Source organism: Aphanomyces invadans (assembly GCF_000520115.1).
Source record: "Aphanomyces invadans strain NJM9701 unplaced genomic scaffold supercont1.89, whole genome shotgun sequence".
Lineage (NCBI taxonomy): Eukaryota > Oomycota > Saprolegniomycetes > Saprolegniales > Verrucalvaceae > Aphanomyces > Aphanomyces invadans.
The window spans coordinates 33,120-44,418 of NW_008580234.1; the positions used below are offsets into that span (position 1 = coordinate 33,120).

The 11,299-nt window shown below is 57.1% G+C and overlaps 4 protein-coding genes across 5 annotated transcripts; 1 reads left to right on the plus strand and 3 right to left on the minus strand.

Moving 5' to 3' along the window:
• Positions 1-24: 24 nt before the first annotated feature.
• H310_14795 (hypothetical protein) lies at positions 25-1,693 on the minus strand (the record flags this gene model as incomplete). Its single annotated transcript, XM_008882724.1, has 7 exons — positions 1,571-1,693; positions 1,134-1,520; positions 833-1,068; positions 599-785; positions 276-542; positions 117-221; positions 25-88 (listed from the first exon to the last, which is right to left on the minus strand). Exons 1-7 carry the CDS (start codon positions 1,633-1,635, stop codon positions 25-27), a joined length of 1,311 nt encoding a protein of 436 aa, XP_008880946.1. The 5' UTR covers positions 1,636-1,693.
• A 576-nt stretch (positions 1,694-2,269) lies between these two features.
• H310_14796 (hypothetical protein) lies at positions 2,270-3,392 on the minus strand. Its single transcript, XM_008882725.1, has 2 exons — positions 2,746-3,392; positions 2,270-2,688 (listed from the first exon to the last, which is right to left on the minus strand). The coding sequence occupies exons 1-2, from the start codon at positions 3,337-3,339 to the stop codon at positions 2,299-2,301; spliced, it is 984 nt and encodes a 327-aa protein (XP_008880947.1). The 5' UTR covers positions 3,340-3,392; the 3' UTR covers positions 2,270-2,298.
• Positions 3,393-3,435: 43 nt separating this feature from the next.
• On the plus strand, positions 3,436-4,756 carry H310_14797 (hypothetical protein). Its single transcript, XM_008882726.1, has 4 exons — positions 3,436-3,772; positions 3,826-4,122; positions 4,176-4,410; positions 4,464-4,756. The coding sequence occupies exons 1-4, from the start codon at positions 3,527-3,529 to the stop codon at positions 4,673-4,675; spliced, it is 990 nt and encodes a 329-aa protein (XP_008880948.1). The 5' UTR covers positions 3,436-3,526; the 3' UTR covers positions 4,676-4,756.
• Positions 4,757-5,937: 1,181 nt separating this feature from the next.
• Positions 5,938-10,816, minus strand: H310_14798. 2 transcript variants are annotated; one of them, XM_008882728.1, is made up of 8 exons: positions 10,042-10,816; positions 8,855-9,966; positions 8,081-8,794; positions 7,830-8,030; positions 7,116-7,772; positions 6,816-7,048; positions 6,424-6,772; positions 5,938-6,371 (listed from the first exon to the last, which is right to left on the minus strand). In XM_008882728.1, the coding sequence occupies exons 1-8, from the start codon at positions 10,754-10,756 to the stop codon at positions 6,231-6,233; spliced, it is 4,122 nt and encodes a 1,373-aa protein (XP_008880950.1). In that variant the 5' UTR covers positions 10,757-10,816; the 3' UTR covers positions 5,938-6,230. The 2 variants fall into 2 exon arrangements, with proteins under 2 accessions (XP_008880950.1, XP_008880949.1); XM_008882727.1 differs by having other exon boundaries at positions 8,855-10,816.
• Between the last annotated feature and the right edge of the window lie 483 nt (positions 10,817-11,299).

Consider the following 11,299-nt stretch of genomic DNA (forward strand, 5'->3'; position numbering starts at 1 on the left):
TCGACGCCGTGCCGCCCTGCGGGGTCAGGTGGAGCTCTCGCTTGGGCATGTCGCTATCTTCGGCATCGGTGGCCGCAAGGCGCGCGGCCTGGATGATCCCGGTCGTGGTGTAGTACAGCACTTCTGCGCGAAGGGCCTGGTTCACTTGCGGGCTCAAGTCGACGTCCACATCGACCTTGGCGGCGGTAGGAGGCGTCGCGGTGGACGACGACGGATGCTTCCTGGACACATCCGTGAGTTTTGTCCACGACAGGGCGTGGCACACGCACCCCGACGGCAGCTCGTTGATTTGAAACCACACAAAGAAATCAAAATATCCTTTGCACGTGATGAAGAACACCATGACTTGCGGCAGGACGGGGTAGTCCATCGGGTTGTTGACGAGCCCGAGCGCCAGATACGGCACGTACACGCCGAACGTGATGGCCCAGTAAATGATGATGGCGACGACATACACCGTGACCGAGTGTAGGACGCGCAGCCGGACGCGGAGGGTTTCGGCAAGACCACCTTTGAGCCGCTGCCACGCAAAGTAGATGACGCTGCGCGACCGACACCACGATATGAGATGTCAAAGATATGGGACGCTACGTCGTACCCGATCGCGGCAAAGAAGTACAGGATGATCCACGCATAGAAGAAGCCCCAGCTCGTGACGTTCAAGCTCCAAAAGATGTTTCGGTTGTCGAGGGTCGTGCCCTTGTTGTGGGGCTTTGTCCAGCAGTAATTGAACTCGGACGGCCCCGACTGATCGATCGCGACAAGCAAAATGGCCGAGACCGTGGCTAGAATTCCCATGAGATCGAGGGACGGAACGCGAGAGTGGTCGTACAGAGGCCCCACACAAAGGCATGGTAGGTGCGCATGTTGCGCTTGAAGTCCGTAAAGGGACTTCGCACCGACTTGAACAAGTCCACCGACATGACGAAGAACCAGCACTCGGACCCCAGGAGAAAGAACTGCGTGAACCCGGCGACTGTGTTGCATCCTTGCGGCTTCAGAATGGCCAACGTGGCGGTGTCGGTACCCTCCTTGGTTGACGAGACGACGCAGTGACCGTTGTAGCATCTACGGCGCGCGGCAGCATCGACATGAGACGTGATGCATGCAGACGACGTCAAGATGCAACGTACTTGTACAACTGGGTTGTCATCAGGACGAGGACAAACCCCATGTCGAAAAGACTGCGGTAAAAGATCAACGGGTTCGGATGCTTCTTCCACATCGGCATCGCCGAGTACGTGTACAGGACCGCGGCGGTCGACAAGATCGTGACGGATCCGCCCGCAAGCAACCCGACTTCAACCTTGTACCCGACGGACGGAATGACGATCGTGACGGCAAGCGCCCCGATGAAGAAGAGGAACATCGCGAGCTGGATACCAAAGTTGTTTGCCCACTGCAAAGACAAGTCCAGGTGCATCTTTTCACCGCGAAAACTCGGTTGTGTCGTCAACGCGCTCGTGGCGGGCGGTTTGTTGTGCGGCGACCGCACGGACTTGAATGGCGCTTCTTGAACTCTACATCACGGGGGTCAAGAACGCATCCTCTCCTTGGTATCATATCGTACGACGGAGAGTCGTCAAAGTAGTTGACTGGCGCGTGAGACGACTCGGGAGTCGGCGGCGCTTTCATCTCGTCAACGCCTCCGATGGCGACCCAGACTCACACTGCGACCTGGGCGAATATGTGTAATCTCCTTTCATGTAAGCGACCAAACCTCTCGATTCGAAGCAAAATATTATATATAATATCTATGCAATTTCGGTATCCAAATGAAAAAACTAAATTGTATGCAATATTGCACTCCATCATCCACGACAAGTGCTTCTCGCACAAAAACACATTGTTCATACAGATTCCAAGTCATCTTGCCAGGCAACGACGATCTTCACACGAAAGGTCGCCGCCACATGAACGAAAGCTGTCTCTGAGGCTCAAGACAACTGACCGAGGGCGTTGCACGGCGTAGACAGCGCCGGCAACAAACGGTGCGAAGAATAAACTGGTGTGTCCCCCTCAGTCGAGGGCTGGGGAACGAGGCTGCGCGTCTGGTAAGTGAGAGCTCCAGCAGTAGGGCACGAAGGTTGTAGCTGTTTTTGTGTCGAGTGTGCCTACTTTACAGGGCACAAATGCTTGGCGACAGAAGGCACCCCGGAAACGTGTACGTGTATCCTGTCGCGAGAGGGGGGATGGGCAGGGGGCTTTTCGGGGTTGGCTTAGGTGCAAAGAGATGGCCGTGGCAGGTCGAGCCTGCGTGATCTCACGGTTGCGTAGAGTTGTTTTCCATGTTGAAAATTACAAGACTGTGTCGCCACCAAACCGAATGTGCATGCTGCGGTACGTTCCTTTAGCCGTCAAGAGTTGTCGGCGGTACACGACGATAGTGGCCACAACGGCTGCGGCGAGGGCAATCCCGATGAGGAAGATGCCAACGTCCGTGCGTTGGATATGCTCAAACGTGTCCAGGTTCAGGCCATTGTACGTGGCCTTGATGCAGGCATCGTCAAAGTAGACAACCTTCTTGGTCGCGGCGCCGGCCGTGCGCCGTCTTGTGTAGATCGCGGCCTCGCACTTGACGGGCTCGTTCTCCACTTGGAACTGGACGTACTCGACGAGATCGACGTCGTCTTGGGTCTCGTACGCCGTCAAGGTCATGCGCGCGTTGTCGTACTCGTGGTTGAGCGACTACAATCGAAGCCAAACGCTGCAGTGAAAATTACATGGACGCCAGAACAAACGTACACTTTTGACAAACTCGAGGGCACGTGGGGCACCCGGGGCATCGACCCCCACGTCCTTGCGCTCGACCTGGCTGAATTGCTTCCCTTCACAGCTCAAGTTGCCGTCCGTGCCTTCCACGCACGCGTAAATGCACTCGCCGACCGACACGAACGGCGTCGTCCGGAACCCTGGGGAGTCCCACTGGAGCTTAAATAGCACAAGCAGCTTGTACGTAAACCCTGGCTCGTACACGAGCTCATCGTCGTCGTTGTTTCGGATCGCCAACGGATGCTTGTACACAAGGGTCTCGAGCACGGTTCTCTCTGGCACGACTGCAAACACGTCCGACAGGAACAACGCATACTCGTTCACGAACGCCTCGGCGGTCCTGTTCACGACTGGGTCGGTCACGTCGGCCGGAACGAAGAACTCTTCGTCGAGGCCCGTGGCCCACAGCGAGCAGCTGCACAGGACTAGCAGCGCATGCACCCATCGACGCTGCATGAACAATCCAAGCATGGTCAGGCTAAGGTCGAAATGAACGGAGCGATAGCAAGGTTTCGGCAACGACCACGTTCGATTCGAACCCCGACCGAGCCAGGACGGAGGGGCCATCGATCTTGGAACAATTCCAATGCACCAAATTCTTCGATCGTCGAAGTCCTGCACCGCGGGCCAAGTGCAAACGTTCGGCGTGAACCATATCGTTCTCGAGACGTCGTTTCGCGTGGTCCATCCATTCGTATTCGAAGGACAACGCCAAGACGATGACGAACTTGGACTCAGTGGGGAATTGGATCGCATGCTGCATATGAGGCGAGCATTGCTTGCGGTTGCGGCGATGGCGGCCACCGCGGATGGTGTGCGCGCGTTGGGTGGAAGGTCGGCGCCCCAACCTGGCTACCGAGACGGCGATCTGACGTACGTGGCAGTGTCGCCAAAGGATCCGTTTGTCGACATGACAGCGGCGCAGTTTGTCGACGATTACCAGACGAAATTGCACTTTCACTTTGCCACGATCCACGCGAATCGCGTCGTGACGGCCGAGGTACATCGCAGTCGCTCGTTTCGTGCGTCCGCCCTGATCCATGGTGGACGTAGGTGGCCAAGCACAGCGTGGACGCCGATTTCAACTGGGACGGCGACCATGTCGTCCTCAACAACGACGTCCTGACGACAACCGGGTACACATACCGCGTCAATCTGTTCCTGGCGCTCCATTTTGACTCGGTGCACTTTGGCGGGCCCAAGTATCACACCGTCGCGAGCGCCGACTACACTTGTACGAACGACACGACGACGGGAGAGCGATGCAAGCCCGAGTCGTTTTTGGAGAACTCGCGCCGAGTCCAGAACGTGGATGCGATTCCGAGCCTCGTCCAAAACACGTTGAACGCGGTACAGCAATAGCTCGCGAGGCTGTCGTGTGCGGCTGACAGACGTCTTGGCAGACGGTGCTCTTTCAGAAGTTGTCGCTCCACTTCACGGCGTACGAGACGCAGGCCCTCACGACGCACACGCCGGGCGCGCTCATGCATTACGTGGCATTTTCGATCCAGGACGAACCTGTCCAGTGTCGAGCAAGTTTGTACTTTGACGGGCTCAAAACACACGTCCTCCACTACAACACGGACTGCTTGACGTCGCCATACGACTCGGCCATGTTCCATGCGGCTGAGCGAGACGGTAAAGAGATACCACATTTTCTCGCCAAGTAATGTGCGTGCATGATGCCTTAGACAAACTCAAGATCGTGGGAATCCTCATGGCAGTCTCGGCGGGACTGACAGTGCTTGGCGTCGTTGTCGCTCGACGGGTCACCCGATCGAAGGTCAGTCGTCGAGATGGACAAAAGTACAGTCCCGTGCGCTTGCACAAAGCCCCCGCCGAGTACTCGCCTAAGGGCGAGATCCACGACCCATCCAAGTCGTATAGCTCGATGGCAGTGTAATGTAGTCACATGACCGATCATTGAATCGATGTCGCTATGCCGTGGGGGACGGTCCATCTGGGAGCCCATGCTCCGTTCTGCTCATGCATGTACCTCTGGTCCATTTAAGTAGGATCGGCGGTGCCTTTCTACTCAACAGGCCGCCACTATGATCCGTGATGCATTTCACCTCAGCAACGTCGTAATCAGGACAATCCAAACACACTTCATGAACCTCTTGCCATGTAGATTTCCGACGAGCACTTCAATAGACATGGCTGCATTCATCCACCATCACCGTCCACTACGTGGCCCTCGTGCCCGAGCCCGCAGAGATTCAACACTGGCGTGCGGGGACCTGGCGCCGTGGAAGTGGCTCGGTATACTGGGTCCAAGGTCAAATCGGTTTCACTTTGTTGCGTCGGTTTCAACTGCCTCGCCAACGCAATCTCGATTTCTAGCCAATCAACACGCAGCGATGTCAAGGATTTCCATGAAAGTAGCCAATCAAAATCGATCCACGATTCCCTGGCGAATGGCGCCATGCACAACAACGCTTTCGTTGCGTTGGATCCTGGCAGCGCGACCGCGCCGTGAGAACCGACTACCGCATACGACGCCGGGGCGGCCAATGCTGCAATGTTTTCCTCGGTGACGGGGCCTTCCGAGTTTGGATGTTCGAGGACGACGGAGGTGTGTGTTGCTGCCGTCCTTCAAGAATCACGATGACAGTGTTTCGAGGCTACATCGTGGTTCCGATTGCGTTGTCCTTGGCGTACTGCCACGGCAAACGTACATGCGAACTGAATGGGGAAAGTTTCTTCGAGACCCATATCTATCCACGCAGTGGCATGCGTCGTCGTCGATGGCGACAAGTCGGTCCAAGGTTTGCACTAGTCTGTCCTTGTGCATGCTTGGAAGAAGGGCATACGGTGCGTCATGGCTGTCGTGGGAATCGTTCTCGTCTGTTGCAGTGTACGCTTCGCCCTTGTCGATAAATTGCGACCCCATGCCATTGCACACTCTCTTCAAGTCCATGGGGCGCCCGTCCAAAGGCACATTCTACTCTACCTGGGATTTCTTCTTCAGGTGGTGTACGTAAATTCACCACATTTGTTGCGCGACTCGCGGCTGGCACTCCTCTGGTCCGAGCCTTCGTCGCGCGTTTTGCCAAGATCGGGATCCAATCTACCATCTCAATCGTCCTGCTCAGCCTGAGCACATCGCAGCTCTCGAGGGTTATGGAGCGACTGACGCTCCTTGCTTCGTCATCGTTGCTCGGCATGAAACAGCACCGCCGAATCCGTGTGCGTAGCCACGGTATTTACAAGGCTCCTATGTCAACGAACATCGAGATTCTGTTTCGTCGTCGCAATCTAGATGCCTCGCAGCGTTCTAGCCGCGCATGGGCACTGTCCATCTTGATCCGGCACGTCGACGGCGTAAGCGGGCCAGCCAGCGCACACTAGGATGTTTTTTCGTTCCATTCGTTGTGCATCTCAACCTGTCACCGCTTCCGTAGATACGTCGGCTCGTGCCACACATGCGTTGAAAGGGACCGCGTCTGAGACGAAGTTTAATGCAAGGCGACATGTCGTCCTGGAGGAGGAGGCCCTGGCTCGAGGCTGTGAACGCTCCCATACAACACGTGAAAGAACAAAGGCAAGTCGGCGCGCGCCGCCTTCGCCGACGTGGACCACCGGAACAACTGACGGCTCTACCAAAGGCATGTGAGACCTGCAGACAGACGGTTGGAAAGACAACGGTACCGCGGGGTTGTAGACACTTGTCGTGGGAAGGTACGTTGCGAGCCGTGACACGGCATTGTCTCGCTCGAGGGCCAAAACGAGCCACGGGCCGTCGAGCAAGTCCGACGCAAAGTGGCCAGCGCAGTGTAGCTTCTGTTCGAGTGTGAGACCCCCTTGAGCCAAGTTGACGATCAGGAAGCCTCCATCCATGGCAAGGGACGCCACAAGCTCGCTTGCAGCGTGAACAGCCGCCCCCCCCACGATGAGCAGCGTTGTTTCGACAAGCGTGCGGGGAGTCGCCGTGAAAGTTGTTGGTTCGAGCGGTGGCGACGTGTGCATGAACGGCGCGGAGATGGCGGCAGAAGGTGCCCTAAGCATAGCATGACTTCGGCGACGCGTGGGGAAAGGCGTACCGACGAGCAAGCCTGTTGTAATCGTCATCGCTTCTGACGCCATAAACACTGTGGAGGTCCCATCGCGCTTGGGCATACGTTGGTGACGTATAGAAGCCATTCCGGACGTGGTCGATGCCGTAGCCAGCGACGAGGGTGAACCTCGCGTCTTGGCGCGCCGTGTCCGGGTCAGACGGACCAACTAGCGCATGGAGACGGGCAATGCAGTTGATGCGCCGCACGACGAGCAATATCTATATCGAATGGAATGATCGATCGGTGAGGTCGACACAAAACCGTCGGCGGGGAGCATAAACGTACCGATGGTTGGGACGCCATGTGAAGGCGCTGCGAGTCGGAAACGTAGAGGTTGCCAACTGCAGGCGGCGAGGACGATGGCAAGAGCGTCATGTGCATGAATACAATTTCAAATCCATCCCTGGCGAGGCGTCGCAGTACCACGGGAAGCACTCCAAGAGGATCGTCTGGTTTAATGACCAGCACGGACGAATACGACGTGGACGGGGCGGTTTGGAACAGGCCAGCAAAAGCGTCTGCATCGGTGCGTGGTGTTGGAGGAAAACACAAGTCCCTTGGAGACAGCCGCCGCGGAGCAGCGTACTCGGACCGTTCAAAGAGCACCGGGAGGAGCGCTCGGACGATGGCAGGGTCGGTGTACAGTCGCACGATGGATGGCGTCGCGGTCAACCGGCGAAAGGACTTTCGAAATTGCCCATCCTCGACGAGGTGTCGAAAGAGCACGACGACTGCCGGCGCAAGTGGCAGCGATGTCGATGCAGCAGGTCCAAATGCGACGCACTGCAACGCCATCAAGGTGTCGCAAACGGCGTCCACGGCTCTGGGATGGATGACTTTCACGCCAACGAGTTGGTCGGAAGCGCAAGCGCCGAGCAGGTGCTCCATTGCTACTCCAACGCAGCTACCCGCCGCGGTCTCCCTCGCGTGGTTGTCTCCGATCTACGCCAAACAGCATCACACAACATTGGCGATGCCAAACACAGAGAACGAGCGGACCGGCATGAGTACGGCCAACAGAGTCTGCTCCCGATCGTAATCGACGAAGAGTGGAGGAAGGGTGCCAGGTTGAGTTGCTGGCTCCAACTCGCCGTGGCTGAATTCACTAGCTTGGGGCGCCACGTTTGTCGCTATCACGTCGTCTATGTCGACTACGGTAGACTGCAGATGGGCCAGACGATGCACATTCGCTCCATTTTCCTAAGGTTGGTCGCACACAAGGTCAACGGCCGGACGATCATCGAACGCACCTTGAGCATGGTGAGCTGCACGTGGCACGCGGCATCGTCGTGGCCGTGGATTAGGTTGAGGCCAAGGAGCTCGTACCCAGCGGAAGCGACGGCCGACAGGACGCGACCTAGCACGTTCGGCGATGTCACAGACACATGCATCGCCACGACTTGATCTGGCTTGAGGACGACTCCGTAGACTGGGCGTGCGCGCGGCAGCAGCTCCGACGACGAATTGGTGATGACGGAGTTCACGCGGCCGCCAAACCAGTGAACTACGTCGCGGTGGGCTTGCAGGGCGCCATGAGGAAGATATACGTGAGTTTTCGGCACGTCATGGAGCACGTCGCGGACGACAGTAGTTGCGTCGATGCCACGGAACGCCATGGCGACGAGGCACGTTGCGGTGGCAACGTCGGGCGACACGACCACGTGTGGCTCGAATGTCGCGTCGAAACACAGCTTGAGACCGACGACGTCGAGAAGGGGCCGCGTGCGGTAGAGTACGTCGAGGACATGCGCCGCTGGGTCGCGCAGGACTACGACCGTTGTGGCGTTATAGTGGCGGTGGGGAAGATGGTTGTGGAAGACTTGGAACGTTGGGAGGCGAGTGAAGAGGTGAATCGGGTGCACGAGCAAAGCTGTGCTTGTGGCAGACGGCGAAGGCGTCACAAAAGGCACGCGGACAAGGTAATCGCCCAAAGCTTTCTCGTTTCCAGGTAAGAAGGACTCCATCTAGTCCCATGGCCAAGATGAGCGAGGGTGAAGCACCATAGAATGAGGATGGGTGCGTACAGGGGAGTGAAGAATTGCATCGATGTACGCGGACTCACATTGAAGCGCGATGAACAAGACGGGAATGGCGTCAGGGTGGCCTTGAGGGGGCGACTGCAGCGACACCTGTCCCGGCAGGACGACGGTGTATTGAAGGCCCAGGAGCGTACAAGGGGATGATGGCTCGTGCTGGAGTTGGCAAAAGAGCTGAACTATCGTACCAAATGCATCGTCTGTCGAATCGGCGCCTTGCAAGGCCAGCACATGCACGTCGTCCAAGAGCTCGGAGTCATCCTCGCAGTCGGCAGTGCCGTAAGTAAAGAGGCGCTGCCAATACGAGCGTGGCAAGGTCGGCACATGCAGTGACTGCGACAGCTGGCGGTGGTACAAAGCCTCAGAGAGTTCGTCGACGGAAGCCAGGATGCTCTCTTCCACAAGGTCTGCGATGGTGTCTGCCACTATCTCCGGCGGTGCTATCGTTCCCCTCTTGCGAGGCACTGGGACGACTGCCCGTTGAGGCGAATCTGCGGTCGACGGTTTGGTGCATGGAGCCGCAGGAATTGAAGTGGAGGCCCTTTCCCGGCGTTCTTGATGGGATCGCACGATGTCGAGAGCAGTTGCTTCGATCGGTGGGTTGTCTGAGGACACTTCGCGTTCGTCGAGTGCGTACGGGTTTTTGTAGCCCAAAAACTGGCGCTGATCGCCATCGTCCTCTTGGCGTCGAGGTGGAACGTTCGATCCACTTGGAGCAGCCACGTGCAGCAGCGCCTGCATTTCCTCTCGAATGAAGCGGGCTGTCTCCGCGGCATCGCGGGAGTGAGTCCCGAGAAACTCTTGCTCCTGGAGCTCCACATCTCGCTTCCACAACTTCATAAGCTGACGCTCCATTGCTTCGGTCGCATCTCCTCCATCAACGCTGTCATCTTTATCGTCATCTTCGCTGCGCCATGCTTCATCACACTGGAGTGGCGATGGTTGCTGCGGAGGGAGTACGGTCGTGCGATCTTTCAGCAACCGCCGCGCAGAGTTCCAGTCCTCTGCGTCTGACGACGTGTCCGAGGCGCCGTCTTCACTTTGCTCCACATCAACATCTTCATCGATAGGGTATGAGGGAGGCGGCGTTGATGGGGCAGCTGGTAGATCAGTTAATGAACCATGGCTCAATGGCGCACGAGCGGAAAGAGGAAGTGGTCGACTTGATGCTATGCCTGTGCCACTTGCCATGATAGTTTGCACTGGTGACAGCGCAACCAAGTCTGGGATGTCATTGTCGTCAGTGGCGGCAACTTTGGATGGTTCACGAGTGCCCCCTTCATCTTCCTTCGCCAGCGACAGAATGTGAGGCGCTAGCAAATTGTCGACGCTGCGATTGCCGCAGCTCCGTTCTCGGCTAGCTTGGAACGCCAAGTCCAATTGAGCCAGGAGGTCGCAGCCAGAGTACCTGCCAACCTCGATGCCCAGTTGACTCGGGTTGTACACTGCCTCGTCCACGGAATTCGTTGGATCTTCCAAATATGAAAGCACCCATTGCATTTCGCTGTCTCGGGGTAACGAATCCGTCGGGATGTCCTGAAGCATCAAGTCGACGTCAAACTCGGAGAGCGGCAGCTCTAACACTGGCAAGTCGGAGGACGCAACGACGACAAGTGTAGCATCGTCACTTGTACTCGCGCCTTTCAAGCCCTCCACTGGTTGAACTTCTACAACTCTACCGTCGTTGTCTTCTTGGTCGCCTTCTTCGAGCTCGCTGAGCTCCATATACTTGAGCTCGATCACACGTGGAGTGATGGCGTGCTCGCCCAACGAGAGCTTGCGTTGCTTTGGTATGCGCTGGAGGAATACCGTGGCCGCCGCGTCAAAATCATACGCGCACTCAAACACGCATTGCCGCAAGAGAGTTTCGTCGCGGGCGGTCCACTCCATGTGCGTGCGACGTTCCACCGACGAGATCTCTGGGACTTCGTGCCCTTTCGGCGGCGCGACTTAGGCACGATTGGAAGAAAATTCATTGTTTTAAACCAATGGGATGCGTTCGGATCCTTCCCACGACATCAAACCACCAGCGCAGGTCCATGCGTTCGTGGCCTCACCCCTTCTACCGCGATTCTCTGGCGTGCGTATTGCGATGCACGAACACTGCGGGTTGAACTTGTCCGTGTTAACTTTGAGAAGCTTCGGCGTCGCCGCGTGACCTTGTGGTCGTAAAAGCCTGAGTTGGTGTGACTATCGATTTACCGAGAATCGTACATGGCCAAGACTCTGCGTGTCTGCAGCAACTCGAACATTTGTCCCCGCGACCATGGACGTCATCTCCAGGTGCTCGCCAGGTACTCAACATTGTCTTGTTGGACGCTCTAAGGTCCATTGACAGAGACAACGCATTCGTTGTGTGGCAGCAGAGTGTTCCCGCTGTAGTTCGTCGAGAGCGTCCAGCAAGTAGTGCACGCACGCAGAGCGGCTGGAACG